This window comes from Physcomitrium patens, chromosome 5, assembly GCF_059467195.1.
Source record: "Physcomitrium patens ecotype Gransden chromosome 5, ASM5946719v1, whole genome shotgun sequence".
Taxonomy (NCBI): domain Eukaryota; kingdom Viridiplantae; phylum Streptophyta; class Bryopsida; order Funariales; family Funariaceae; genus Physcomitrium; species Physcomitrium patens.
In genome coordinates this window covers 1,496,726-1,523,029 of record NC_143414.1, presented here as the reverse complement: position 1 = coordinate 1,523,029, position 26,304 = coordinate 1,496,726, and the positions used below count along the sequence as shown (strand labels likewise).

At 34.9% G+C, this 26,304-nt stretch overlaps 2 protein-coding genes across 6 annotated transcripts; one reads left to right on the top strand and one right to left on the bottom strand.

Moving 5' to 3' along the window:
* Positions 1-4,388: 4,388 nt before the first annotated feature.
* LOC112282189 (putative galacturonosyltransferase 10) lies at positions 4,389-9,756 on the top strand. Of its 4 annotated transcripts, none has more exons than XM_024519542.3 (7): positions 4,389-5,187; positions 5,399-5,466; positions 5,790-5,978; positions 6,195-6,332; positions 6,562-7,152; positions 7,328-8,883; positions 9,160-9,756. In XM_024519542.3, the coding sequence occupies exons 1-6, from the start codon at positions 5,022-5,024 to the stop codon at positions 7,865-7,867; spliced, it is 1,692 nt and encodes a 563-aa protein (XP_024375310.1). In that variant the 5' UTR covers positions 4,389-5,021; the 3' UTR covers positions 7,868-8,883; positions 9,160-9,756. The 4 variants fall into 4 exon arrangements, with proteins under 4 accessions (XP_024375310.1, XP_090106341.1, XP_090106339.1 ...); XM_090250215.1 differs by having other exon boundaries at positions 9,119-9,756; XM_090250213.1 differs by having other exon boundaries at positions 7,328-8,907.
* A 316-nt stretch (positions 9,757-10,072) lies between these two features.
* Positions 10,073-13,962, bottom strand: LOC112282190 (uncharacterized). Of its 2 annotated transcripts, XM_024519545.2 has the most exons (6): positions 12,922-13,959; positions 12,600-12,705; positions 12,303-12,358; positions 11,516-11,726; positions 11,163-11,341; positions 10,073-10,816 (listed from the first exon to the last, which is right to left on the bottom strand). In XM_024519545.2, the coding sequence occupies exons 1-6, from the start codon at positions 13,075-13,077 to the stop codon at positions 10,139-10,141; spliced, it is 1,386 nt and encodes a 461-aa protein (XP_024375313.1). In that variant the 5' UTR covers positions 13,078-13,959; the 3' UTR covers positions 10,073-10,138. The 2 variants fall into 2 exon arrangements, with proteins under 2 accessions (XP_024375313.1, XP_024375312.1); XM_024519544.3 differs by having other exon boundaries at positions 11,163-11,726; positions 12,922-13,962.
* Between the last annotated feature and the right edge of the window lie 12,342 nt (positions 13,963-26,304).

The window sequence follows — 26,304 nt, the reverse complement described above, 5'->3', positions numbered from 1 at the left end:
TTCCCTATGTTCCCAACCCCCATCTCCGTTCCCTATGTTCCCAACCCCCATCTCCGTTCCCTATGTTCCCAACCCCCATCTCCGTTCCCTATGTTCCCAACCCCCATCTCCGTTCCCCCCGTTCGTCCCGTTCCCCTTTCAGCCTCAGCCTCGACAACTGGATGAGCTTCAGACGCTCAACCTGTCCAACAACCTCACTAGAATTGACGCCGAAGTCGCAAGGCTACCTATGTTGAGCAAACTGAACGTGAGCAACAACCAGCTAAATCGAGTGATTACTCCACTGTTCATGAATAACAATAGCCTCGTACTCCTAGATCTCTCCAGCTACTAACCCTGACATTACTAGATCTCAGCAGCAATGCAATGTATGGAATCATCCCTCCCAGTTTGGGATTTGCAGCTCGTCTAACTGTACTGGACTTGCACCTTAATAAGCTTGGTGGCGTAATCCCATTCCAGCTAGGCAGCTGCTCAGCGCTTGCATTCTTGTAAAATTTCTTCAGCTCTATGCCTGTTTCATCCAAATAACCCCTTGTTCCGCACCTTTGCAATGAATGAAACTGCAGTGTTTTACATAAATATATTGCCATCTGGGGTAACCCTGGGTTGTGTGGCAATTTGATCGGCGTGGCATGCCCCCCGAGCGCTCCGCAGCCCATTGTGTTGAACCCAAACAGCACATCCCTCGTCGAATCCCCGCGCAGGCACTTTTAAACAAGCACGTTGAACGCGGGGAGTTTGGGGCAGATTACTGAGCAATCCTCCCCGATGGCAACACCGTGGCCGTAAAGGAGCTCCTTGTTTCCAGCCTCGTTGACGCAGGAATTTAACAGTTGAGAGAATCCTACCCAGGTGGAGAGACACTAGACTCTGACAACTAGCAAAGAAATCCTCTGCCATGGGTCGTGTCATGGCGTCGTTGGAGGGATCCAAGAGCACAAGGCTATTGTTGTTCATGAACAGTGGAGAAATCACTCTTTAGTTGGTTGTTGCTCATGTTCAGTTTGCGCAACATAGGTAGCCTTGCGTCTTCGGCGTCAATACTTCCGGTAAGGTTGTTGAAGGACAGGTTGAGCGTCTGTTGAGGACACGTTGTTGAAGGACAGGTTCAGACGCTCAACCAGTTTTAATCAGGATAGTTGAGTGGCGATGTGGGTTTGTGTGGACGATTCATAGCATAGGCGTCTACTGCCCAATTCATTTTTTGGAAACCTTCGGTGCAAAAGGTCTATGTTGCGTTCCATTGAAATGGCCTCTTTTTTATCCAGCATTCAACAGGTAAGTCTTTTACATACGATATAGGCAGGAAACAAATGCATTGATCGAGCCTTATGAGATTGTCATCTTTAATGAAACAGTTTCATTTAATGAATAGTTGATCAACAGTATCTATACGGGATTACGTGCTGTGCGAGGCACCCTGTCTCAGCGATTGCCTTGACAAACTATGCGTGCACTATACTCTAGTCTGGCATCTAAGCTAAACGGTCTGTGCACAGTCAAGGTCTAAAAAATATTTTACATGTTCCATACGGTTGCTACAAATGTTCTTGAAATTGAACCCTGTTTTACGCAAGCGGCCACATAAAGCAAACGGGCAGTTGGCGAGGAATGCCACGATTGATGTCAGGTCTTCTTCTGTATATTGTTCAACTGGTGTCTCAGGCCTGAATTGGAAGACTTGTTGCAACCATCCCAATTGCATTCTCAAGATGCCTCTCAACTACGTCAAAGGGACAGGGACATAAGAATCTCTGTTACGTGGTCGTCCTCCTAGGTCAGCTGTGCTATTATTGCTTGGGCTTCAGAACCAGCATACTGATTCCTCAGTAGTAAGTCTTTATTGATTAGAAAAGGATCTCTTTCTTCATGATCCACTTGAGTGTATGCATTGGTAGCTCGTCGTCGCGAAAACTATTGATGTACTCTGTTTGTAGAATGTCAACCATATTATTTTTAGCCTTCCTACTGCGGAAGCGGCCTTGTGATGACACATCTTCATGTCCATGAATAAACTAAAGGAAAAAATGTCTGAGGGCTGCAGAAGATGGCGATGCAAGCATTGAAGAGGAAGCGTTCACAAGAAGATGCTGCTCCAAGGAGCTCATGACCTTATCACTTCCCACAAACCTGCTGACATTTGAATCAAGTCATCAAATCCTCATTAGTCTATGGCTAGATACGGAAACCCCTTTACATCATCAAAGGTTGGAATCAACTTTGAAATCAAGTTTGAGGATTTCTTGAATTCAGACTGAACAAATTGGAAAAAATAGAAAAGGGCTTGTTTATACAGGTCTTGATACGCACACCATCAAAATCATGCCGTCAGATCCACTATAACACAAATCTAAAGACGATTTAGTACCCTTAAATACTGGAAGGATGGTAACAAATGTTACATGTCTCTTTGTTCAACGGCAATGAACAGAGTAGCAATAATTGCCTGATGCGCTGCAATAAGATGTAAGTCCCCATTGTTTCTGTTCAAGTAATAAAAACAAACCTTCTACGTCATTGGGTAAATGTAACATGACGTCTTGAACAGCCTCTTCGGATGGGGAAAGTCTATCAATCATTTTTCTTATTGTACTGTAGGCAATTTGCTTAAAATCTCCGGTGGAAAATCTCGACATGGTTTCGTACGCCATACTGAACCAGTTCTTTGATACAAGAATCCTTGCAAATGTCCTGGTCTTGATAGCATCTCCAGTTTATAAAATGTTTCTGACTAAATCGAAGAAAGCATTTGCAGTTATTTTGTCTGAGATATTATTCCAGTTAGTAGTAAAAATCGAGAGCATGTGAAAGTGGAAATGAGTCATCAAAAAGTCTGACAATGCGGTAAACTGCTCGGAAGGAATTGTTTGCTTGGTGGAGAAGATATAAGCCTCCTGGAGCAGATGAGCAGCAGATATGAGTCCTTTGTGTTTTGTTGCATATATAGGGTCCGCACTGATGCATTCTTGTAGCGTTAAGCAAATTAAAGGGGTTCTAGAGTACGAGAGTGCTCTCAAAAAAGTTCCAAGGGTATTGTAAGTAGCATTCAAACTCTCTGGCAAGAGACCAAAACCAAGAATATCAGATACTGCATGATCTTTCATCACGCTTCTATTTAGTTGAGTAGATTTCTTCAGGAGCTCCACAAGATGTTCTGCGCGAGAGGCACTCACTACATCAGGACGATGAGCTTTTCCATAATATATTACGTTCAAAGTGTCTTTTTGTAAAGTTCCAAAAGCTGAAGCGAATGAGTGCTCAAGTACACGCAAAAGTGGTTCAAGTCCAAGACTGAAATTCTGGGAGAACAATTGGAAGGCTATCAAAAGTGTCTCTAGCGCTTGAATCGCACTACTAGCAACAGCATCTAAATTGCTTGCAATACGAGAGTCAGTTGGTGTTAGTGCCTGTGAATGAACATTAGGCTATTACAACGGTCAAATTATATATTCCCTTGTGAGGAAATCAGAAAAATTCCAACCGTTTTTCTATGTCATTCCTGTCGAGAGTCCATCTGTGTCTAAGTTGGCTAGTGATACATGGAGTCTCGTTCACAGTTGGGGCCATTGTTCAAAACAGATTACAGAATGTCCAATGTGTGTACAACGAGATATGACTAAATAAATCATGAACTGGTTTGGGGGTGTGACTTTAACAAGTCCCTATATATATATATATATATATATGTATATATGATGTTGTAGATTGTTCCAAAGGCAAGTAACTAATAACAACAAAATGGATATATAAAATAAAGCAAGACACTTCTAGATTTATAGCCAAATTGAAAGCAAGATTGGTGGCATGTAATTTTCAAAAAATTGAGGGTGTAGATATTTGAACACTTATGCATTGGTTGTTAAGTGGTCCACTACAGAAGCTATTATTGCACTAGTTCCAAAGTTCAAGTAAATTATAAGACAAATACATCTTATTACGGCTTTTTAAAATAGACTTGTGATATGCAACAATATATATATATATATATATATATACATACATACTTTATGAACTTTGTTGCCTATCTTGTAAACACTCACACAGACTTTATTTCTTTACCAGAAAATATCCGAAGCAACACAAAGACCATGTAAATCATTATCACAGACTTAAAAGTCAAACAAAATGCAACATGCAGTGTCATGCCTTCTGTTATGATACCTTGTGATACTTGACGGAACATACCAGTCATTATTTGGTTTAATCATTATTTCAAATACCCATAAACTAATTAATGAAACTTTGTAATGTATAAGTTAATGAAGAACACGTGAAAGGAACATTGACTTTAGACACTAAGAAGCGCTTTAAAACGGGCACCAGGCCAAGAATAAGTACAAGACTGAGTTGGGAGAAGGAACCAGGAAGGCAGCAGGAAGGGAGGGACATGTCATCGTGGCTATGGCTTCCTCTTCCACCTCGTCTTGCTCCAGTCTCAATCCATCTCGCTTGTCTTGTGCTCAGCGCCGACTAATTTTGCCGCATGTGGGTTTCCATCTCCATGTCCAAGCAGACTAAACCCACTTTCGTCGCTGAGCCTTTCTGTCTCGAGGTGCAGAGGTTTTCTGTCTTCGAGAGGAAGTTGGGAGACGGCGCTGGTGTGTGATTTTGGTGGAGACGGAGCGCTTTTACGGTGACCTCGAGAATTCGGAGGATTTGGAGAGTTTGTTGCTGAAGTGAAGGTCTTTCGGGAAGGTTTTTAGGTTCTGTTTGTTGTTGGATGCGGGTGGACGGATCGCGGGAGGTGGGGGATTGTAGCGGTATGTGAAGAATGCGTTGGCATATGAACTGTAAGGGCAGGATAAATCAGGCAGGGAGGCGAATGGATGTGAGATAAACAACGACGACGGAGGCTTTGTAAGACGAATCTCGCAGCCCGGTTGGCTTCGTGTCTAGCAATGGTTGTGTCAAGAAGACGCTGAGTAGTTGTGGGCAGGTGACTTACCGATTGGTATCTGAACGGTGGAGGCTCTTTGATTCGGGAGTGAGAAGAGTGGAAAGAAGGATTGGCGCGGAGCATGTTGCTGGAGAAAAAAGAGGTGTTTGTTGGGTTGAACGGGGTCAAAATAGGGAAGGAGAACGGCATGCGGGCGGGACTGTACAACAGCCCGAGTCCACAGCAGCGCTTTCGTCGCAGAGGCCTTGCTCAAAGACGTCCTGCTCATCTCTACCTTCTCATCGCAGGTATGTTTTTCTCAACGGTGACATCCCAAGTCAATAATAGCAGCAAGGTATTTTGCTACTTATCTCCAGAAGTTTGCTGTTGCAATGTGGCATTTTAAAATTTCGTTTCTAGTGTAGTGTTGTCTTTTCTGTGAGGTATCATCCAGGTTGGATGGCTCAATCTTGGGCGTCGATGAACTATCCCAGCTTAATTTGATCTCTTATTCTGCAGGATTGCTTTCCATAGCAGGATTCATCTTTGTTGGGCTGCGAGGGCATACCAATCCTTCCCAATCTGTGGTAAGTATGTGGATGACCTAGGTTGAGATTGACAACCTCATGTGGCAAGAGGTGTGTGGATTTTAGCCAACTGTAGAGTGACTCATTGAAGGCTACTAATTCCTCTTCATGCCTTATTCCCGAGAAGCTTGCTTAGCCACGAAAAGAAACGTGGGAGGAAATTTTGAATGATTAAAGAGTTGGTTAAAAAGGGAATTGTGAGTGTTTAAGTAGTGTAAGAGTGGGAAGTCAAGTTATGTATGACGATGAAAACAAAGTAAATATTTGCGGACTTCTTTTCAGCTGCGTACTTAACTTGCTGTGCTGCATGAATCCACTTGCAGAGTGAGAGAGCAGCTGGCATTGATGGCTCAACAGAAGAGGCACTTAGTCTGGACTCACTTTCAAGACAGCTTGGTGACCAAATGATACTTTGCAAATCCTATGCCGTTATTGCGAAAGAGAATAACAATCTACAGTTGGCTTGGCATCTGAGTGCTCAAATTCGAGCTGCACAACAACTCCTATCTCTTGTATGTGGTGAAGGTGTTCTATTTCATGTCAGCTCTATTTTGACGTTTACTGTTCCAATATTGTGCTTAGGTTTTAGATGCAGGATAAATTTACAGAGATACTTATTTGTTGCTGAAGTATGTGCTATTCCACAGTATATTATGTACTTTTCTTCGCTATCCTTTGTGGGCTTATTTTTCCTGGTCCTGTTTTTATTGACTACGTTTGGTTTTCAGACCGCTACCCGAGGAACTCCAATTCTATGGGACGAGGCAGAACCAATCATGCGAGAGATGGCTGCTCTTATATTTCAAGCCAAAGAGCTGCACTACGACAGTGCAACCATGCTCATGAAGCTTAAAGCTGAAATGCAGGTAGGTATCTGTTTGATGCCCTGTGTGTTTGTTATCATGGTTGGGCATTTTCTCAATTCTTACCAACTGTAGGGTTGTCATATTTTAGCAGTTGTGTATTGATTAATTTGTTTGACAAAGGGAAATATGAAGTATTCTTTATGTTTGGAAAACAACCTAGGTTGATCACCTAGTGCTTGTTGGTTAATTTCAAGATTAGGGAATCTTATGGACTTGATTCCTGGTCTAGGCTCTGGAAGAAATGGCGAATACAGCGGCTACCCAAAGTGCAACATTTGGGCAACTAGCAGCTGAGGCAGTTCCAAAAAGTCTTCACTGCTTAAGCTTGAGACTTGTAACCAAGTGGGCTACTGACGAGAAGTTACGGGAAAAAGTAGGGGCGGCTGAGAAAAACTTAGCTCCTAAACTCACAGACACTCGGCTTTACCACTTTTGTGTCTTTTCTGACAACGTATTGGGCGCTTCTGTTGTCATCAATTCAACGATAGTGAATTCGCATCATCCGGAGCTTCTTGTCTTTCATGTAGTCACAGATTTGGTGAATCACGGGGCGATGCAAACATGGTTCGCTGAAAATGATTTCAAAGGAGTGGCTATCGAGATTCGATACGTTGAGAGCTTTACATGGTTGAATGCTACATATGTTCCAGTTCTTAAGCAACTTCAAGATGCAGGAACTCAAAGTTACTACTTCCGGTCTAACACCCAGGGTGGTGGAGAAACTCAGAAAACTGCGTTGAAGTTCCGGAATCCTAAATATTTGTCTATGCTGAACCATCTCCGCTTCTACATTCCTGAAGTTTATCCCACATTGGAAAAGGTACGCTACTGACCTCAAGGTGTTCATTTTGGCGGTGTTTCAAGTTAAGCGTATGGTATACTTTTCGGGTGGTTGCAGCCGTGGTGGGCTTTACATCAAGAGCTTGTCAACTCGTATTATAAAGTGGTTAGTTCTCTGGTTGTTGGTGGATTCATATTAGTTTTTCCTTTTGCAGGTTGTCTTCTTGGATGATGATGTTGTGGTTCAACGGGATCTTTCGGACCTTTTCTCGCTTGATCTCCACGGAAATGTTAACGGTGCAGTAGAAACCTGCCTGGAGAGCTTTCATCGCTTCCACAAATACCTGAATTTCTCACACCCCAAGATTAAGTCTCACTTCGACCCAGATGCATGTGGTTGGGCGTTTGGGATGAATGTTTTTGACTTGGATAAGTGGAGGGAGAAAAACGTGACCGCGAGGTACCACTACTGGCAAGAACAAAATGTAGACCGGACACTTTGGAAACTAGGGACGTTACCTGCAGGACTTCTTGCCTTCTACGGGCTTACTGAACCTCTAGACAGACATTGGCATATTTTAGGACTTGGTTACGACGCAAATATTGATACAGAATCAATTGAGAATGGCGCTGTTGTGCATTACAACGGCAACATGAAGCCATGGCTAAAACTAGCTATGAGTAGGTACAAGCCTGTCTGGGAGCGGTACGTTGACTATGAAAACCCTTACTTACGACAGTGTAATTTTCACTAAACCATTTGTTTAGTTTGCTTAGAGTTTTCACATTCTTAACCCCAACCTGGAGGTCTTCTCGTTATTTTCCAACCCAAGCAACTCCTTCTGAAGATCTATCAAGGATGGGTTACTTCTCCAGCCGATGTTCTTCAGGTCTACTATTGGTGAACTCGACATTAGTTTACCAATAAATTATGCATCAGAAGCTGTGTAAGCAGCAGTTATCGGAGATCTTCAGACCCTTAAAACGGGAACTCGGAGTCTGATCTGCTACTTTCAGAACTGGAGGAGCAACCTCTGTTGAATTGGCAGAGCAAGACATATGAAAGTGAAGACGCCAAGGTACAAAACAGAGCTGGTTCGAGGATAATCTGCCCCTTACCATGGCAGTCTTTCTGGAAACTCGCGAAAGTTGGGTAGGTGCAAGGAGAGTATAGAAAGGTGATTTCTTGCTTTTGTTTAGAAGTGGAGTGTTCTCATATCAAACGCTCCTGCTCTACGCTCACTTGTGGAATCAAACTTATTTTCATTGCTTTTGAAAATTTCAAGTGGGATCATGGGACCCTGACTTAGGTGTTGTCCTTCTTGCCTTGGTCAAGAAATATATCTACGTGTCTGTTTTTTGGAATTGGAACGTCGATTGTAGCTATTACCCAAGCCAAATTTGGCTTCCGTTGGGACATGTCCAGACTTCAGATCTCATGTATTACTTACTAAAAGACCCCGAAGGTGATGTAGTTACTGGTAGTTGTTCATGGATAACCGTTAGCCTGCACTCATGTGGCCATTTCATATGAAAACTTCCCAGCGAGCCTGGCCGCTAGAGTTTTCTTGTGATACCCTGGTATTCATAGCGAGACACAGGATTTGATTGCAATGACACCGAATCATGTAACTTTATGAGCTGTAGATGAATGCTGATTTAGGTGCATCATCACACGAAATTCTGTAGGATGGATCAATCGACGCTGATTCTCATATGAAAGAGTTCTGATTATTTCCGATCATTTGGACAATATTGGCAGCATGAGTGGGTAATTTTTCAAACTCATGTTCAGGTAGTGTATTAAATTGGATAAATAAGTATGTACTCCTGTAATTGTTGGTAATATAGGTGGAATAAATCCAATTTATACAATACAGTACTGAAATAAATTACACAATCCATGTGTTTTCAATTTTGTGAAGATCTCTCAGCATATTTGTTCTACGTCTTTCCCAAAACCCTCGATGTGTGGTCACCTAGTGATCAACAATGTTGCACCTCAGGCTGGGCGCAGTTAATTAATGTGTGTTCTTCAATTGGCCAGAAATACAAGATTACTGAAACAGGGCGTTTAACTTCGAAGAAGTTCATTGGAAAGTTCGAATGGCGAACATGGGCATCATCACACCGAGGCTATTGTGGCACCAGATAACGTCAATGCCTTGGTTGTGTGATGGTCTTCTTCTGGGAGTAGCAGTGGCAGCTATCTCTTCCACTTGCGCACTTGGTTTCGCCTCGGCTTTAATGAGGTTTCCAAAGATGAGTTCCTCTTCTTACTATGATCCATCAGGCTCAATCCAAAAAGTGATGATTAGTAATGCTTGCCCCGAATGTAACGCACTGCACTTTTATAACATCAACAACCCAACTGGGTACAGCTCTACATTGCTAGAGTTCGCATCGGACTCTCTGATCATTGAGGCAATCATGTCATTTATAATATCTTTCATCATCGTCACGTTTGCGTTGTTTTTGGTTCGTGAAAGAAGGTGATTTTCACTGCGTCACCCCTCTTCAGGATTAGCTTAACCTCGAGGATAAAACTGAACTTCGTCCCGCGTTTTTCATGAAATGATGTCTTTCAGGTCCAGAATGTTTTTGTCCAGAAACTGAAGTAATAAATCTTAGAACTTGTATAAAAGAGCGTAATGAATACATCTTGAGATATCGGACAGGATTCTGTTTCACATCGGCAACAGATAAGCACGTGTGCTACGCTGCTTCTTTTGCTTTAACGATTTGAAGTACATGAAAAACAAAACACGCCACTCAACGTCTGTTATAGCTCAGAGAAGCGACACTCAGCAAAGTGTGAAGCGCAAATCATGCATCTGTAATTCTTCATGTTCTTCTGGTCTACACTGGATGTATCAGATGATAATTGCATCAGCAAAAACAAGTAAAAATTCATGATAACGCGCTGTAATTGGAGTACGAAAGGACAAAAATTAGCCATCTAATTGTGAATAAGTGAAATCATATGTGTTATAAGAAACAAATATACACGGTGCCTATGAATGCCATTATTGCCACCATATTCGGACATCACCCTCAGCTATGAGAATATCATTACCACTCGTGTTGAAAGCCGCAAGTAATGTCTCTTGGTCAATACTACCTCGCATCAAAATCTTAGGGCTACTTGTAAACCACTCTGATACTGTAAAATCTATGCCCACGAAGTTCCTGTTTTGGCCAGTTCTCAACGAAACGTGTAATGATGAAAGCAGCTGTTTACCAAGGACCTGTACAATGCCTCTCATGTTACTGAGAGGTTTATTCCTTCTTAGAACGATTCTGGAGGAGCCAAAAATACTACATTCAGCATAGCAACATGAATGGCACGCTGTGAAATGTTTTTGTGGATGAACTCGCAAACCAGGACTTCGGATATACATTTGACTTAACCTAGAGTCAAACCTCACAACTGCATTGGGTGGAAATTTCGTATCATTAGCGAATGCAGACACTTGGATTTCTTGCTCAGCCATATTTGTTTGCGCTGCAATCTCCGTTTGAGATTTAGAGTTCACTCTGGTAAATTTGAGGCCATCTGTTTTAAAATGCGCATCCGCATCACTCACGGAAAAATAAAGTCTTTGAGCCTGTAGATTAAAACTCTTAACTTTTGCAGAAACCCCTCCTTGCAGAAACACACTTGTGTCTTTGTGTAAGATAACTTCCCCAGCTCCAGCGTGCACCTGCGTAAGCTTTAAACATTAGAAAAGCAAGAGGCTTTGGTAAATTCTAAACGTTGCAAAATCAACGTAGTTCACCTCACAGAGTATTAGTCATTAGAAACGGCCTCACTAGTTGACAGTAGGCGGAAAATTGAAATGGAAGGAAGTCGAATAGACGCAAAAGAGGTACAACATGAACGGAACTCAGTAATCAAAATACAATCTGATATTGAGATTCTGCAGCACCGGTTTCCTTCCAATGAAACCATCTTGAACAGCATGAATACACATGACAGTTTACCAGCAACTATTGCTTTCATACATTTCCATACAAGCATGCTCAAATATTCAGTCAAAAGATTCGTACCTCGGCTTGTAGTGCTGGGCATGAAAGGGATAGGAATCCTGGCGAATGTATGCGCCCACGAGCGAAGTCGAATATTAATCCTTCCTCGGCATTAACAATCACATCGACAGAAGAGTTACTTTTTTGAGATGCCTCCTTTGGAGATGCCACTATAGCAGGAAATATTCTTTTTCGTTTCACTGTTGAAAACGCAAAAGAATTCTTATCGCTCGATTCAAAGGTCCTTTTCATTATTCTGCCCAAGGCGACCTTAAATGCAAGTAATTTCTTTGCAGCCCATGACTTCAGATTGAGACTAAGGTCTACACCACTAAAATATGTACCGGGAACTTTTATATGAGTACGACACACACCACCAATTGCAGGTGATTTCCAATGCTGAGAATCGCCTAGTGAGAGAGACATCATTTGTTCATCTAAAGCTGGTAGTACTCCTTTAACGCCCCTGTTGCTTGCTCCAACAGTACGTAACCCTAACCCCGATCCACCAGAGAGAGTGTTCAATCGCTTGCTGTTCGTGGCTGGGCCCCCAAGTCGGAGGATTTGAGACACTGCCTCCCATGTCTACAAAATCATCACTACCAGCTGTATCAAGAGAGAGATTCTTTCAATGATTACAAACTTTAATGAATATATTTGCTAAATGAAGGCGTAGAACTTAATACCATCAAAACCAACATCTAAGTTAATATCAAACAAAATTCAACCAGTGTTAACTAAAATGTACATGTCAATAGAGTGGCAAACTCGCTCAGACACAACTCTTTAAGAACCAAAGAAAAGTATCTCATAACCTAATCCCAACAAGTGGAAATCATTTACCATTCGCATTACCTATCTTTAAAAGCATGGACATAAATTTGCTGGGACCAAATATACGCCACATGATCTTGATTCATTCGAAACACCTATAACTTATCACACGTACCATTCAACAACAGACAATAAACTTGATAGATTTTATGGGTTCGACGACTGGCATCACAGAAAAGATCGTTTGTTCTACAAGTAAATTCTAACCCCTCGGAACCAGTGCAAAACATGTCCACATATTGACTAGCATGTCCTTACAAATTTTAAACGCCTAAATCGTGTTTTGCTTTATCATCCATCAACATACTAAGGAAAGCCTGTACTAACCAAAACTTTGCAGTGCAGAGTTGCTCCTGTTGTTTTCTCTGCAACCTTCAAGTTTCCTACAAAAGTACAAAACATTTCGAAAGTAAGCTGGATTGCAATACTTGGTTCATGCATATGGAGTGAGCTTGAACCAGATTTATACAAATTCATAGTCATCGTGGCGAACTGCATCAACCTCATACGCAATTAGAATTTTCATCTAATGATAGATCCGATCCGTGAAGAGTAAGTGATTGTGATAACTTCCATTCAAAGCTTAGGTCAGATATTTACACCATGTGTTGAACACACACGCACCTAAGACTTGTAGTACAGAGTTGGGATAGGACACTGCATCGATTGTTGCAACATCAGCTTGAAACCTATAAGCTCTCTCTCCACGAACATAAACTTCTCCTTTCACCTGTTGAAGCACTCACACCAACCTTAGAAGATGTGAAGACTCGGAGATTACCATCAGAGGAAGCAAAGTATGAGAAGGATGAGTGTGTCCATTATTAAACATCGCAAAACAAAGATCGTCAGAAAGAGGCCCAGTTATTTAGTAATATCACATTCGACATTTGTCAAGGTGTTAAAAGATTGACGTTAGATCATATGTGGCTAGATGTTTTCTTACTGTGGTTGCTGTGCCGGAGGCCAGGTTGGAAGAATAAACGATTGAGGAAGATGTAATGCGCCATGAGGGCAGACAAATCCCAGTGACTTTGTCAGGCTCCGCATAATGCTGCAGAACAATGCCTGATGATTGAACCTGTCCAGCTGAAGGTGTCATGGTCCCCACCGCAACGCCTACTTGAGAACCCACCAATTAATCCAAAAGAATCGCCTGTGAAGTACTAGAAATTCTCCTGCACGTCTTGCCAGCCTAATCCAATACTCATTGCACAGCGCACAAGCATTCCTCGAAAAACCCACAAAAGATTAGGGCTCAGTGCAATCAATCAACGGACTCAGAGGCTTCAAATGTATATCAATTTATCGCAACCCCTTGGAATAGTCGCACATCACCACTAAGTGAATCTCAACAAAAATTGACAGACCTCGGAAATAATAATACTAGAGCACCTGCATTATACTTCTGGATCAAGACAATCTGGTCAATCTACCCACAAGGTACTCCACAAATAGACTTCCAATAGCGCTCAACAACACCAACCACACCTTCGGCTCAACTCCAGAATATCCATTCGCCTCAGAGCTGCCTTTTCACTACTCCTATCTCCAAGGAATGAAAACCCAAGCGATTCGCACAACGGGTACTAGAAGAAGCTCCCTGCGAGACGCACCGCCAAACACCATTGTACCAGACCCACGTCTTCTTCACACATCCCGGCAGAATCCATCCAAGTGCCAGTTGCAATTCAGTCTCAGCTTCGACACAGCTCGCGCTACGACGCTTTGATCATCTTCGATTCCTCCAACTGCACCTGTCTCACGTTCAGCAATAGCAGCTCGTGTGAAGAGTTTCGCAACATGCGGCACGGACGAGAATGGATGCGAAGATCGGCTAATTGGGTCTCGAAAACCGGCGAGCCAGCACCCCCGTGAATGGATCTCTTCCAAGAGCGCTATTGAAACCCTAATTCGACATCGCCATGGCGGAGAGGAAGAGATCGACTGACGGTGACGAGCTCGTTGTGTGAAAACAAACTGTGTATTTGTCTAAGTTCTGGATACTTTAAATCCGATACATCGTTTGCAACTTTTTATACCTATGCATGTTGTTAACATCATATAGCAAGCTGAAACCTTTTTGCGTTGAGAAAAAGTTCAAAAGTAGTCAAAAACAGTGTTTATATAAATAATTACATGAAACGTTCTTAAAATTAATATAGGGTGTAATATAGATATATTGAAGTTATATAGAGTAAGTAATTAAAAAGCTATAAGTAAATAAAATAAAATAAAAACTAAAGAAATATGTCAAGTGGGTGGGAGGTTGTGGTGGCAATAACAAAAAATTATGGTGACATCAGTGATATCCTTTATGGAATGGATTCTATGAGAAGTGAAGTCAAGTTAACAATAAGTGTAATTTCTTTTTATTGTTGAATATGTACTTGTGAGAAGTGATGACTTTCATGAGGCATAGTTAATTGTTGTAGGTTGTTCTACAAGTTGTTCTTTATTTAATCCATTTACTTTTTGTGGTATCCATGTGTTGAAATTTTAAACTATTTGTAATTCCTTTGGCCTTGTTTTTTAATCTCTTATTGTGAAATAAATTCCAATTAATGGATGATTTTGCCATTGTAAGATTGGTACAAGATCTTACCTTGGTATTTACTTGGAACATATGCATCACTTGAGAGAAAAGTTTTAAATATTAAATTATACAACTATCTAAAGATTGCCACAAGATCTCATTGTAGTACATAGTTACATTATGTACTTGATAATAAGATAAGAAAAAATTTGATTTTAAAATATTTCACAATATAAAATTTAAAAATATTGAAGGTCTGCTTGTTTTTCTTTTAAACTATGTGGTGGGACTTATTGCCTTAAGTGATTAACTTAAAAACTATGTACATAGTTATATGCCACATAGACATAAGTCTAAAGCATTTTATCCTACTACAAACCATGTTTTGGAGTTTAAATACATTTTACAAATTGAAGTAGAATTAGAAAATAGAATTTCAGAAATTGACCCATTCAAAGAAGTTTGTGACTATATATCACAAGCTTCTATTAGAATTGAGCATGATAGAAGCCATCCTTCAGAACCTTAATTAGATTCCTTATCTTCTATTCTAAGGCTCACATTAAATTTTTTATCGAAGTACTAATTACTAATTTAGTGACAAATGGTGGAATTATTTGATATGATTTTCAACAACTTTAATGGATTTTGCATGTAAATCATATAGATTTCTTGTAGAAAGATCATTTACAAAATGTATTTTATGAATTTAGATCCGTAATTGGCCAATAAACAAGCTCTTCAAGCTCTAATAAACATTAGAGGAGGTCCTTCAAAAGATATCACTTCTTTTAAGAGGCAATTTCATATAGTATGCATTCGATACGTTGGTAATCTTTTAAATGAAGATACCATAATGCACTACTTTATTTAAGGTCTTATCATATCTTCTACAATTTAAAATATACAAAACAAAAGACTTAAGAATTTAAAAAGAACTAATTAAGCAATTAAAGAAGTAGAAATTATTGCTAAATATATAATTATATATTTAGAAGGATAAAATAATAAATATCTATTTTTACACTATTATAACATTGTTTTATTAAATTCCATCAACATCTAAAATAAAGCTACTCTCAGCATTCTATCCTTTATTTTTCAATTAGCAATCTAATAACCTTAGCTACATAAGCCCTACATGATCAAACTCTAAATACAATCTCCAATAATACTAGATGGAAGAATTTAAAAGTGAAGTAAAGAAAATAAATGATGTATTCACAAACAAGATAATAAACATTATAAAGACCATTAGTAATCAAACATTTTGTCTCATTGAAAACTAAAGTCAAACTATAAAGCTAAGATACAATAAATTGAGAATTTGTATCTTTAGATTGTAGTATACAAATTGTAGACCAAAAAACCACACAATCTAATTTTGACCACAACTTCTACAATAAATATATATGGAGAAAAATTAATTCTAAACTTATAAGTCTCTTCATAATCTTTTTGCTTTAAAAGGCATGGCTATTTATTTTGTGCTTCAAGTAACAGGTTTGTATAGTAAGTGGGAAATTTCACTCCTTTTACTTTTTTAGATTGTATTCCCCATATTGACTATGACCATCATATTAAGTAATTTTTTAACTATATAAATGGCTACACTTAAGCTTAATAAGATTGCTTTGCAACTTCACCCTCTTTACATTGTCTTGTGAATTGAGTAGATTAATTTTGCTTAACTTGACTTGTAGAACCTGCTTTTTTGCACTTTGGATCATGGTTGTCTTCAAAATCACTTTCAACTATTGTTCAATTATGTCTTTTCTACTTAATTATTTTGCTAATCTATCTTTCTATATTTTTGATTTATTTGCTTATCACTCTAATTACAACACTCTAATGGTTGTATAGTCTTGTATAACAAATATGTAGCTATTGAATGTTTTAATATCTAGGTTATTCACATCTTTTCTTTTTATCTCCAACTTGGATAGTTTTGTAGTATTAGCATTGGTTGATAGCAAATTGTTTGTTTAAATTTGATAGCAATCATTATAATAGCTTGTTCACAAAAATGAGTGATATATGAATTCTATTTTTTTATTAAAAAACTTATTATTCATCTGTTGAAGTGCTTTAATCTCCTTAAAGTACTTCCATGTTATTTGATCCTAATCTATATATGTTTTTGAGACAATGAAATTTAATTTAAGGAAACCTATATTATCTTACTTGATTGCACTTTTCTTTTATTTCTAATGTCCTATAGATTAGTTGTCTTGTCTTAATAGTTGTTATTAAGGGGTAACAAAATATTCAACTTTGTATACTATAAATCAGCCTTTATATATTCAATCTTCTTAATCCTAATTTTTTATATTTTATTTTAGTACGAAATAGAAAAGAATTAAAACCAAATTTAACCAAAATTCAAAATAAATTTGATATTAAATAAAATTCTTATCTTGGTATCTTATAAGTGATGTCCATTAGTGAGTTGATATTTTTTAAGATTATAGAAAGTTGTTTTTTTCTAAAACAAATTGGCTAAAGCCATGGTTGTGACTATCTTTAATTAATTTCTTCTAATGAATTTTAATTTCTCTTAATTTCTTAACTTGACTATATTCTTAATTTTTCTACATTTACGTATATTTTACTTCTTTATCATTTTATTAATTATATTGCTGCCTTAGTTTTGGTATTTGTCGACTTATTTTTTATTATCTATTGATTGTGTCTTTCCTTTGATTCAAATATTCATCTTCTTATTTTTTTTCTTATTTGTTGATTATATTGCTGATTTGATTCCAATGCTTATCAATAGTCTACTCTCATGCTAATCTTATTGTTGTTTTGTCTTTGGTATATATCAATGATGTATCCTCTTATTAATTATGTTATTGCTTAAATTCTAGTATTTGTTGGTTTGTTCTCTTTTATTTGCTGATCATATTGCTACTTTAACTCTGATGTTTATCAATAGGATACCCTCTTATTGTTTGTATTAATACTTTGGCTCTAGTATTTGTCGATGTTATGCCTTACTACTGATTGTGTTACTATTTTGATTTTGGTATTTATTGACTTGCTACTTTTTGTCTACTAATCATTTTGATGCTCCAATTTATTGGAATTATAATATTTATTCTAATAGTTGTGAATCTAATAATAATATTTTTTTGTAATACATATATTGAATAATGAATGAATGTACATTACTTATGTTGTTGAAAGAGAAGCAACTCGAATGGTTGCACCTCTTTGATAAGGTGCAATCTTAATTTTTACTATTTATAATTACTCATTTTTTGTTACATTTCAATTACTGAAATTTTCATTTTGATATATCTGCTAAAACAAACTATAGTAAGGATGGTATTTCTCCTCTATGCAGATCTAAGATAGAAAGATAATAAGCCAACTCCAGATCCAAAAATAATTCTGTGAAAAGATCAGCAAGCATTTTGATTCTTGAACAATAATAAAATTTAATTTTTTGTTTAGTGGAAAATTGTACAATAAAGTGATAACAAATTTTGATATGCTTTGTTTGCAAGTGGAACTTTTTGATGTCTATAAAAGTAAGTACAAATTGATCATCACAATAGACAAGGGTCAATTACTTGAGAGTGCCAACTTTGCACAGATTGTGTAAAAAATGTTGTAACTAAACCACCTTGGAGGCCATTGTGCCATAGCCATGTACTTGGTCTCTATACTCAAGAAGGCTGTGGAGTGCTGGTGGAGCATATTCTAACTTATTACACCATAAATCAACAAAAAATAATAGCCAAATATAGATCTCTTTTCGTCAATCTTGCTTACCTAATCAGTGTTGCTATAGCCAAACAAAAGGCATAAGACAAAAGGAGTGCAATAATATTTCAGATAAAGAATAAGAAAGCCACAAACATATTAGAACATGTGTTTATAAGCTCAAATATACGTTGGCTTGAAGTCATGTATATATTGGGCAACAATATCCTTATATCAAGGATACAATAAACAATAGATTTAATTGCAAGCAAAGGAAATTTTAAATAAAAGAACCTATTCCATTGGCATATAGAAAGGTAGCACTTGCAACTTTATTTGCCATTGTTTGCAAGAAATTTATTATTGATATGTGTATACCAAGGGCTAAAAAGATAGAGATTGGATGAGTTTTGAAGACGCCAAACTTCAAAAGCTTTTATTAGAAGCATAATGTCTGATTTACTTGGATCCAATCACAAGCAAAATCATGAGTAATTTTGAGGCTTAAAATGTGATGTACTTTATCTAAATTGAAAAATAAAATTTTTGAATAAAATTATTGTTTAATGATTTAAAAAAGAGCCAAATTATTGCATGCAATAAGGATATTATTCATATAAAGTATTAAGATTATAAAATTTGGATCGTAATAGAGGTAATATATATTACTATGTGCAATTGAATTTTTAAAACCAAGGATTGCTAAGAATATATTGATCACCTTAAACCATTTGCAGAGAAATTGTTTTAATCTATAAAGTATCTTTTTAAGTTGGTATATCATTCCAAATCAAGGAAAAAAGACTCCTTCTAGAAGTTGTACATAAATTTATTCTTAAAGAGTGCTATATAAAAATATAATTTTGATATCTATTTAATAAACATAAATATTGAGCTTAATGGCTAAAGCAAGAATCAATCTTCTAGATTGGATTTGAACCATCGGTGAGAAACTTTGGTTGTAATTAAGCTTGATGACTTGATTGAATTTGCAAGTAATAAAATAATCTTTCAATTTGTCAACAATACCAATGCTCTTAAGTTTGATCTTCAAAATCCATTTACATACAATGGAGGCAACAATAAAAAAAAAAATAAGTCAATGAATATCTATGTTTGATTGATTACATAAAAATTTAATTTGTCAAAAATATCTTAATACCATTGTTGAACTTTGAAAGAATTAATGGCTTGAGCAGATGTTTTTGGTTCCAATAGCACATCTAAAATAGTAGTAAGAGGACATTTTCATTGGATTAGTTAATTGAATTTATTGCAACAAAGAAGAAATGAGGTGTCATAATTTTTTGCCAAATCTTGTGCAAGTGGAGTGCCTTTATTGAATTGATTGGATTGGTGGATAGATTAACTTAAGGCCATTAAATTTAAAGGATGTTGGAGGGAAGAAGAATGCTGACCTAGGCAAGGCATTAATTCCAACCTTAAAGCACGGTCCATATGGTGATGGGATGCAAAGAGAAAGTTGAAGCATTGTAAACTAGCTATATATAGATCTACTTGTACCAAATTTGTAGTTGAAGATAGTTTAAGCAGTGAAGGTGGAACAAAGCCTAGTTACTTGGGTCTGGATTTGAGACCCAAATAAATAGAATTGGGTAAAAATCTTGATTAAGATCAATTGGATTGAAGACATGATCAGAGATTTTGACAAGATCTTGGCTAAATAGAAGAGGTGATATGTCTATAGTAGCAAAGAATATCTATTTGTTTTATAAAAGTTTCACTAAAAGCACAGATTGAGAGATTGGCAAGTTGGTAGATTTATTGTGAAGGTTGCTAGAACTAAGGAGATTGCCAAAAATAGAGTAGAGGTGGAATGGTATCTATTATGTTGAAAAATCAAAACAATTGGTAAACTATTATGATCTAAAAAAGGTATTAATATAGAGTTACAAAAATTACCAATAAATTGGTTTTTTTTAAAATACCACATTCTTTAAAATAATCATTTTTTTATTACATAATTTTTGTATTTTGTAGTTCTTAATTTTAATATTATAAAAAAAGAAGATACATTTATATTAGAAATCATTAAATTTGGCTCATAAAACATCAAATAATTTTACAAAATACTTGCTTCCAAAATTGTAAAGGTAAAAGAAGTTTGGCTTTTTTAGTTCCAAAGTTCAAAGGGAGTGGTGGCCTTGAAAATAGCCTTGATATAATATTAATTTTGAAGTCAGTTGGAACAAGTGACGGCCTCTCCTTAATAAAGTTGAAATAATTAAATTTTATGAAGTATACAACAGATGACATTGAGAAAGATTCTATTATTTTTATATTAAAAAAAATTGTAGTACTATTTTGCTTAATTTATATATAGTGGTTAGTTAGCATTGAATGTAATGTATGACCAAATATTGAGTAAAAATAGAGAATAGATGTTTTCTTGATCTAAGTGAATAATATGTAGCTTGTACTTGGTTTGATTTTCAATTCATTGATGAAATATTTTAGACACCTCAAAGCAATCATTTTTTTGATGGAGGAGGCATAATATTATATAATAAAAATAGTTGTTTATAAAAATCATATAATATTCATATCTTAAAAAAATAAAAATAAAAATTTTATTGCTAAGATCCAAATAAATTAATTCAAGATGACAAGTAGTATAAAATATAGTCTTTGGAAATTTTATGGCCGATTGTTTTCCATGAAGGCATACTAAGTACATTTGATGGAAGCATTTTTAAAGAATAATTCTATTTTTGCATAATAACATGACTATATGGTAAAAGAATAAAAAAATGTTATATTATAAGAGAGCTTAAATAAAAATATTTTAGCAAGTTATCTTAAAAATATAGATAATAAACAAGGAGATAGCAAAAATTGATAAATGTTAATGCTACCTTCTTGAAGAAGATTCTTCTATTTATTATATAGGAGCTTAAGTGAATCAAATCAAAATAAATAAGTTAAATAATCAATATAGGTATTTTAAAGAAAGAATTAAGAATAGATTTTAGTAAAACTTTCTTCAAAAATATGAAGAATTAATACTCAGAGAAGACTATTTGTAAACTAAGGTCAATAACAAACCTCAAGGTAAAAAGCCTTGCATCTATCCCAACTTCATAATTCTTTGGTTAGTAAAAGTCCAAAATTTAGAAATAGACTTATGAGAGGATTTTTGAAAGTTGATTTTATGTGATTTGAAGGCATATGGAGGTTTTGAGGACTTTTCAAAGTGAGAGATGTATTCAATAGATTTTTATTTTAAAAAATAAAAATAAATTTATAAATTTGATGATTTAATGACTGTTGTAGCATATTTATGAGTGAAAATTTGTCAAATTTTCATTGTGCTTGTTTTAAATTTATGTAGTTTTTTTTTATGTCAATAAACTTATTAGATTGAATGTTGTGAGAGTTTTTGAGGGTTATAGTCTTTGATAATTGAAATTTAGGATTAATGAGAGTTTTCTTGATCTTGCAACATTTGTCAATTTGATTAAAGCAAAAAAATAGTAAAAGCCATTTGGACTTTAAAATCTATATATTTATCAAATTTTGAAGTAATTTAATGGTTCAACGAAAATAAATCGCTATTGAAAGATCAACATTTAAGTTGAAAAATGAGAGCGGCCAACATTTGAGAGGTTTTGAGAGTATTTCTTTTAATTTATAAGATCTATTTTTTACAAATTTTGTGTACTTATTAACTATGTGTGGATTAAAATTTGAGTAAAATTTTAATCAAGATCAACAATTTAATAAAAAAATTATTGAGGTTTTAAAACAACCGCAATAATTGATTAAGATTTATTTAGAATTTATTCAAAATTTATTCGAGATTTTAAGAATTTTATTAGGATATAATTAAAGCTACATCAAGATTAAATTAGGATTTATCTATTATTTATTTAATATTTATATTTTTAATATTTTAAAAAGTTTTTTTTATTATTTATTTAAATATTTTTATCTTTAATTTTTATTTAAGATTATTATTATTTCTTTAAGAGTTTTATTTTTTTATTTCTTTAAAATTTCTTTATTATTATATTTTTAGATTAATTTATGACTTTTTTATGTTTCTTTTGTAATTTTGTTTAAATTTCTTTTGAATTGATAGAAGTTTAATTAGAATTATTAAATATTACTTAGAATTTAATTAAAATTTATTAGAATTGATAGGGTCTTATTATTGTATTTTCTATTTATTTTCTATAACTAAGTGCTTGGTGCATTCTTAAGCAAGAATTCATATTATATAATATTATGATGGCTTTATTTTGTATTAGTTATTTAAGATGGTTAATGATAATTTGTTTCAATTGTATGTGTTAAAACTAAGAAATTTTTCTATGATTAATAATAAGATAAAAAACAAACCAAAGATCAGAATATTTTTTTAGTAATAAAAAAAGAATCTAATTGGTATTTGGGTTGGTGGCTCCTAAGTATGATATCACCTTGGTGAAGAAGGTGATACTCTCAAGATTCTTTTGTGTAGTCGAAACTATCATTTTTATGAAGAGTAGTGAGCTTGACATATGTCATAATTGAGACTTTGGATGCTAAGACATATTATTGAACATACTAAGTAAGAAATACAAAGTAAATAGACATCATTACTAATCATACAATATCTAAAGGCATAGTTGACGAGTTGAGTATAATAGAGTATGATGTGGCAATGTAAGATTACCAAAGATGGTCTGCAACAAGATTAGACAGTAGAAAATGGTCGGCGATGTTTCAAGGTAGCCAATAAGTTGAATAGAGTAAGGCCACTTTATCAATGAAGTCATTATAGGATAGGTGACAAAAGAACATAAGAGCCTTGTATTGGACTATGTCTTTCTAGATTTGAAAATATAGTAGCATAGTGATAGAAGCCAATCGAAGTAAATGGCATCTAAAATCATGAATTGATATAGTAGTGAAGAATGATACTTTTATTTTTATTGATAATATATTTTCAAATGTGGCAATGGTAGCTTATTGGAAATCTTTGTTAAAAATATTTATTATACCTAAAAGATATAATTTATCATAAAATAAAAATAATACTATTGTAGTATCATTTTTGTCAAAAAAAAAAGTTCTTTGATTTTTTTAAAATAAAAACTCGTGTATTATTAGCTATTCGTATTGTCCATCCATGTTCTATATTAATTGATTACCTTTGTTTCTTATAAAGATCCCTAAACATAAGATTTATTTCAGAACCATAGTCAACTAAAGCAACAATCAGTTCTTCTATATTACCTACGTTCATTAATACTTCTGTAGTTGCCCTTACTCAATACTTTTGAGTATAATGGCTTGAAGCTTCTATTTCCTTATCACTATATTCTTCAAAACACATTCATTGATTATAACCATTCTTTTCATTTATTGATTGCTTGTAATCTTTATCACTTTCTTCTTCATCCTTACATAATCTTGCATTAATAGCATGACTCATCTTAATTTTTCCCATTAATTGTCTCTTCCTTTTAATATTGTCAATGATAACATCATGAAACTCCTTCTTTTTGATTCTCAAAATCTCTTTCAATGTGAATTTTACTTTGGCATTTAATATATGTTCTTCTAACACTTTCTTTAAATCTATTGCTGCTTCAAAATCAGAGAGTAGCTTTTAAGCTGTTGATTTACATTTATTTTTTCTCTCCTTTGTTTTTTCTTCCAATATTGTTGAAATATCCTTTATAGGAAATTCTTGTATAGTTGCCTCATGAGCCTTGTCTCCTTAAGTTTGCTTCTTAGAAGAATTCTCTTCTCTTGTATCATTAAAATTTTCCCATCTCTTTTCTTCCATCAAAACTTCTTATTGACTCTTAGCAATATATGCATGAACTAAAAGAGCTTCTATAGAATCTTCCTAGCTTGTTGCACCTCATATTGTAATTTTAGTTCTCAACAATGCTTCTTGATGCATTTTTTTCTTTTTGCATTGTAGAAATGGCAGAAGTCCAAAATCCACTTGTCTCTATACTTCCATCAAAGTCATCACCTACGTTAGCATCATAACTTATACTGTCTTATGTTGTTACTCCATCTTTTATTAAATAACCTTGAATCAATGCTGTCATAGTTCCCTTGCCAAAATTGGTTTAAAAAAGATTCTTTATTTCTTTTAATATTATTTTTACTATTTCTAGTAAATAATTCCTTACTGCACTATATCATTAAATTCATTGCAATTCTTCTTAGTATGAGAAGCAGCATTACACCAAATGCACTTTTGTACATATCCTTGTTTAGAAACACTCTTCAAATTATTTGTAGAAGTCTTTTCTTCAAGTCTTGTCAATTTGATTTGAAGATCCCGCATCCCATGTATAAATTTTTTAATTCTCATATCTTTTTTCTTTGATAAAGATGTTGGAGGTTGAATAGTAGGCATTGTTGGTCATATTGTATGTACTTGAATTTTAGGTGCTTGTACTATACTTGGAATATTAATCCTATCTTTCATCTTTTCTTGTTTTGTAAGCAATCTTACCACATCTTCAACATTTTTCCACTTTGTTGTCAACCCTTCATCTTCTTTTTTGTCTTTAAGAAGCAACTCCAATTTTTCTTGTGATTCTCTATCAACAGCTTGAAGAAATAATTCAATATTGTTTGGCTCTAATGTCAATTTTTCTATCTTCAACAATTGATAATACTACCTCTTAAATTCTCTTAATAACATTGTTCCTTGTAAATTCTTGCTAGGCCACTCAATCCATTCTAGAAATAATTTCTTAGTAACACAATTGGTATCTTTTAAGAAATATTTGTTTTTTAATGTATATAAAAAAGTCTTCCATGAATTCCCATAATGCTTTATCATTGATGAAACATGTTCTCTTATTTTTGGTAGTATGGCAAGTCCAAATAGTTCAATTATCTTCTTTTCAAAAATCCAATTTAATTCCATTTCCCGTACATAACATCTTAAATACTTTGAAATATTCTTTCCATCAAATTGATCAATTTTATTGACCATTGTTTATAATGCTTTGGTTGCCAAAGCTTCTTTGCAATCATTGCTTTGTTCTTGTTGCATAGATAATGAAAAGGCTTGAAACATACTAGCAATGGATGGATCCATGTACATACCTTATCTTTTAGAAAAAACTCCATTAGAAGCTCTACTTGAAGCTCTTGCCAAAGCTCCTTCAAAATTCTTACTCTTGTCCTCCATAAAATAAAAATAATAATAAACAAACTTTAGCACCTACCACCTCAAGCTTTCACGTCGAGTTCACTATTTATGTCATATTATGTGAAGTTTGCTTGAGAGTGCACTAGGCACTTGGCTATGAAAGATAAAAAGAATTTGCAACAACAAGTCCTAATCACTTCAATAAAATGATATATAAATTACTATTAAAGCTTAACAAATATAATTAAGCATAAATTAAGTCCAATTATTATTATTATTATTATTATTATTATTTTATTTTATTTTAATTTTTTGTTTTTATTTATTTATTTATTTATATTTTTATTTTTACTTTTTTTACTTTTTTATTTTTAAAATAAATTATAAAAAAAATACAAAAAAATCCTAAAAAAATCCTAAAGAAATCCTAAAAAATCCTAAAGAAATCCAAATCAATCCTAAACCAAATCCTAATCCTAACCAAATCTTAAATCAAATCCAAAATCTGAATCCTAATCATAAACCAAATCCTAAACCAAACTTTAATCAATCCCAAGTAATTCCTATAGCAAATTTAAACCTCAATAATGAATGAATGAATCATTGATTTTAACTCGAATTTTGCACACCTCTTAACATCGAGTTAAAATCAATGAAAAAAAAATTAAAAACAAGCACATCGAGTTAAAAACAATTAAATTAAAAACAAGCACAAAAAATATGAAAAAAAATCAAAATTATCAAATAGACAATGATCTCAAAAATGTGCTTGGGTATCAGCCGGCCTCCTTCTCCAACCTTGATGCTAATCTCCCAGAGCCAATTACTCCTAATTGAACCATTACTTTGCTTCAAAACTTTATACATTTGTGAAAAATAAAGCTAACTACATTTTTGAAGAAAAATTCTTTGATCTAACTAGCAAATTGACAAATATCTAAGAAAACCTT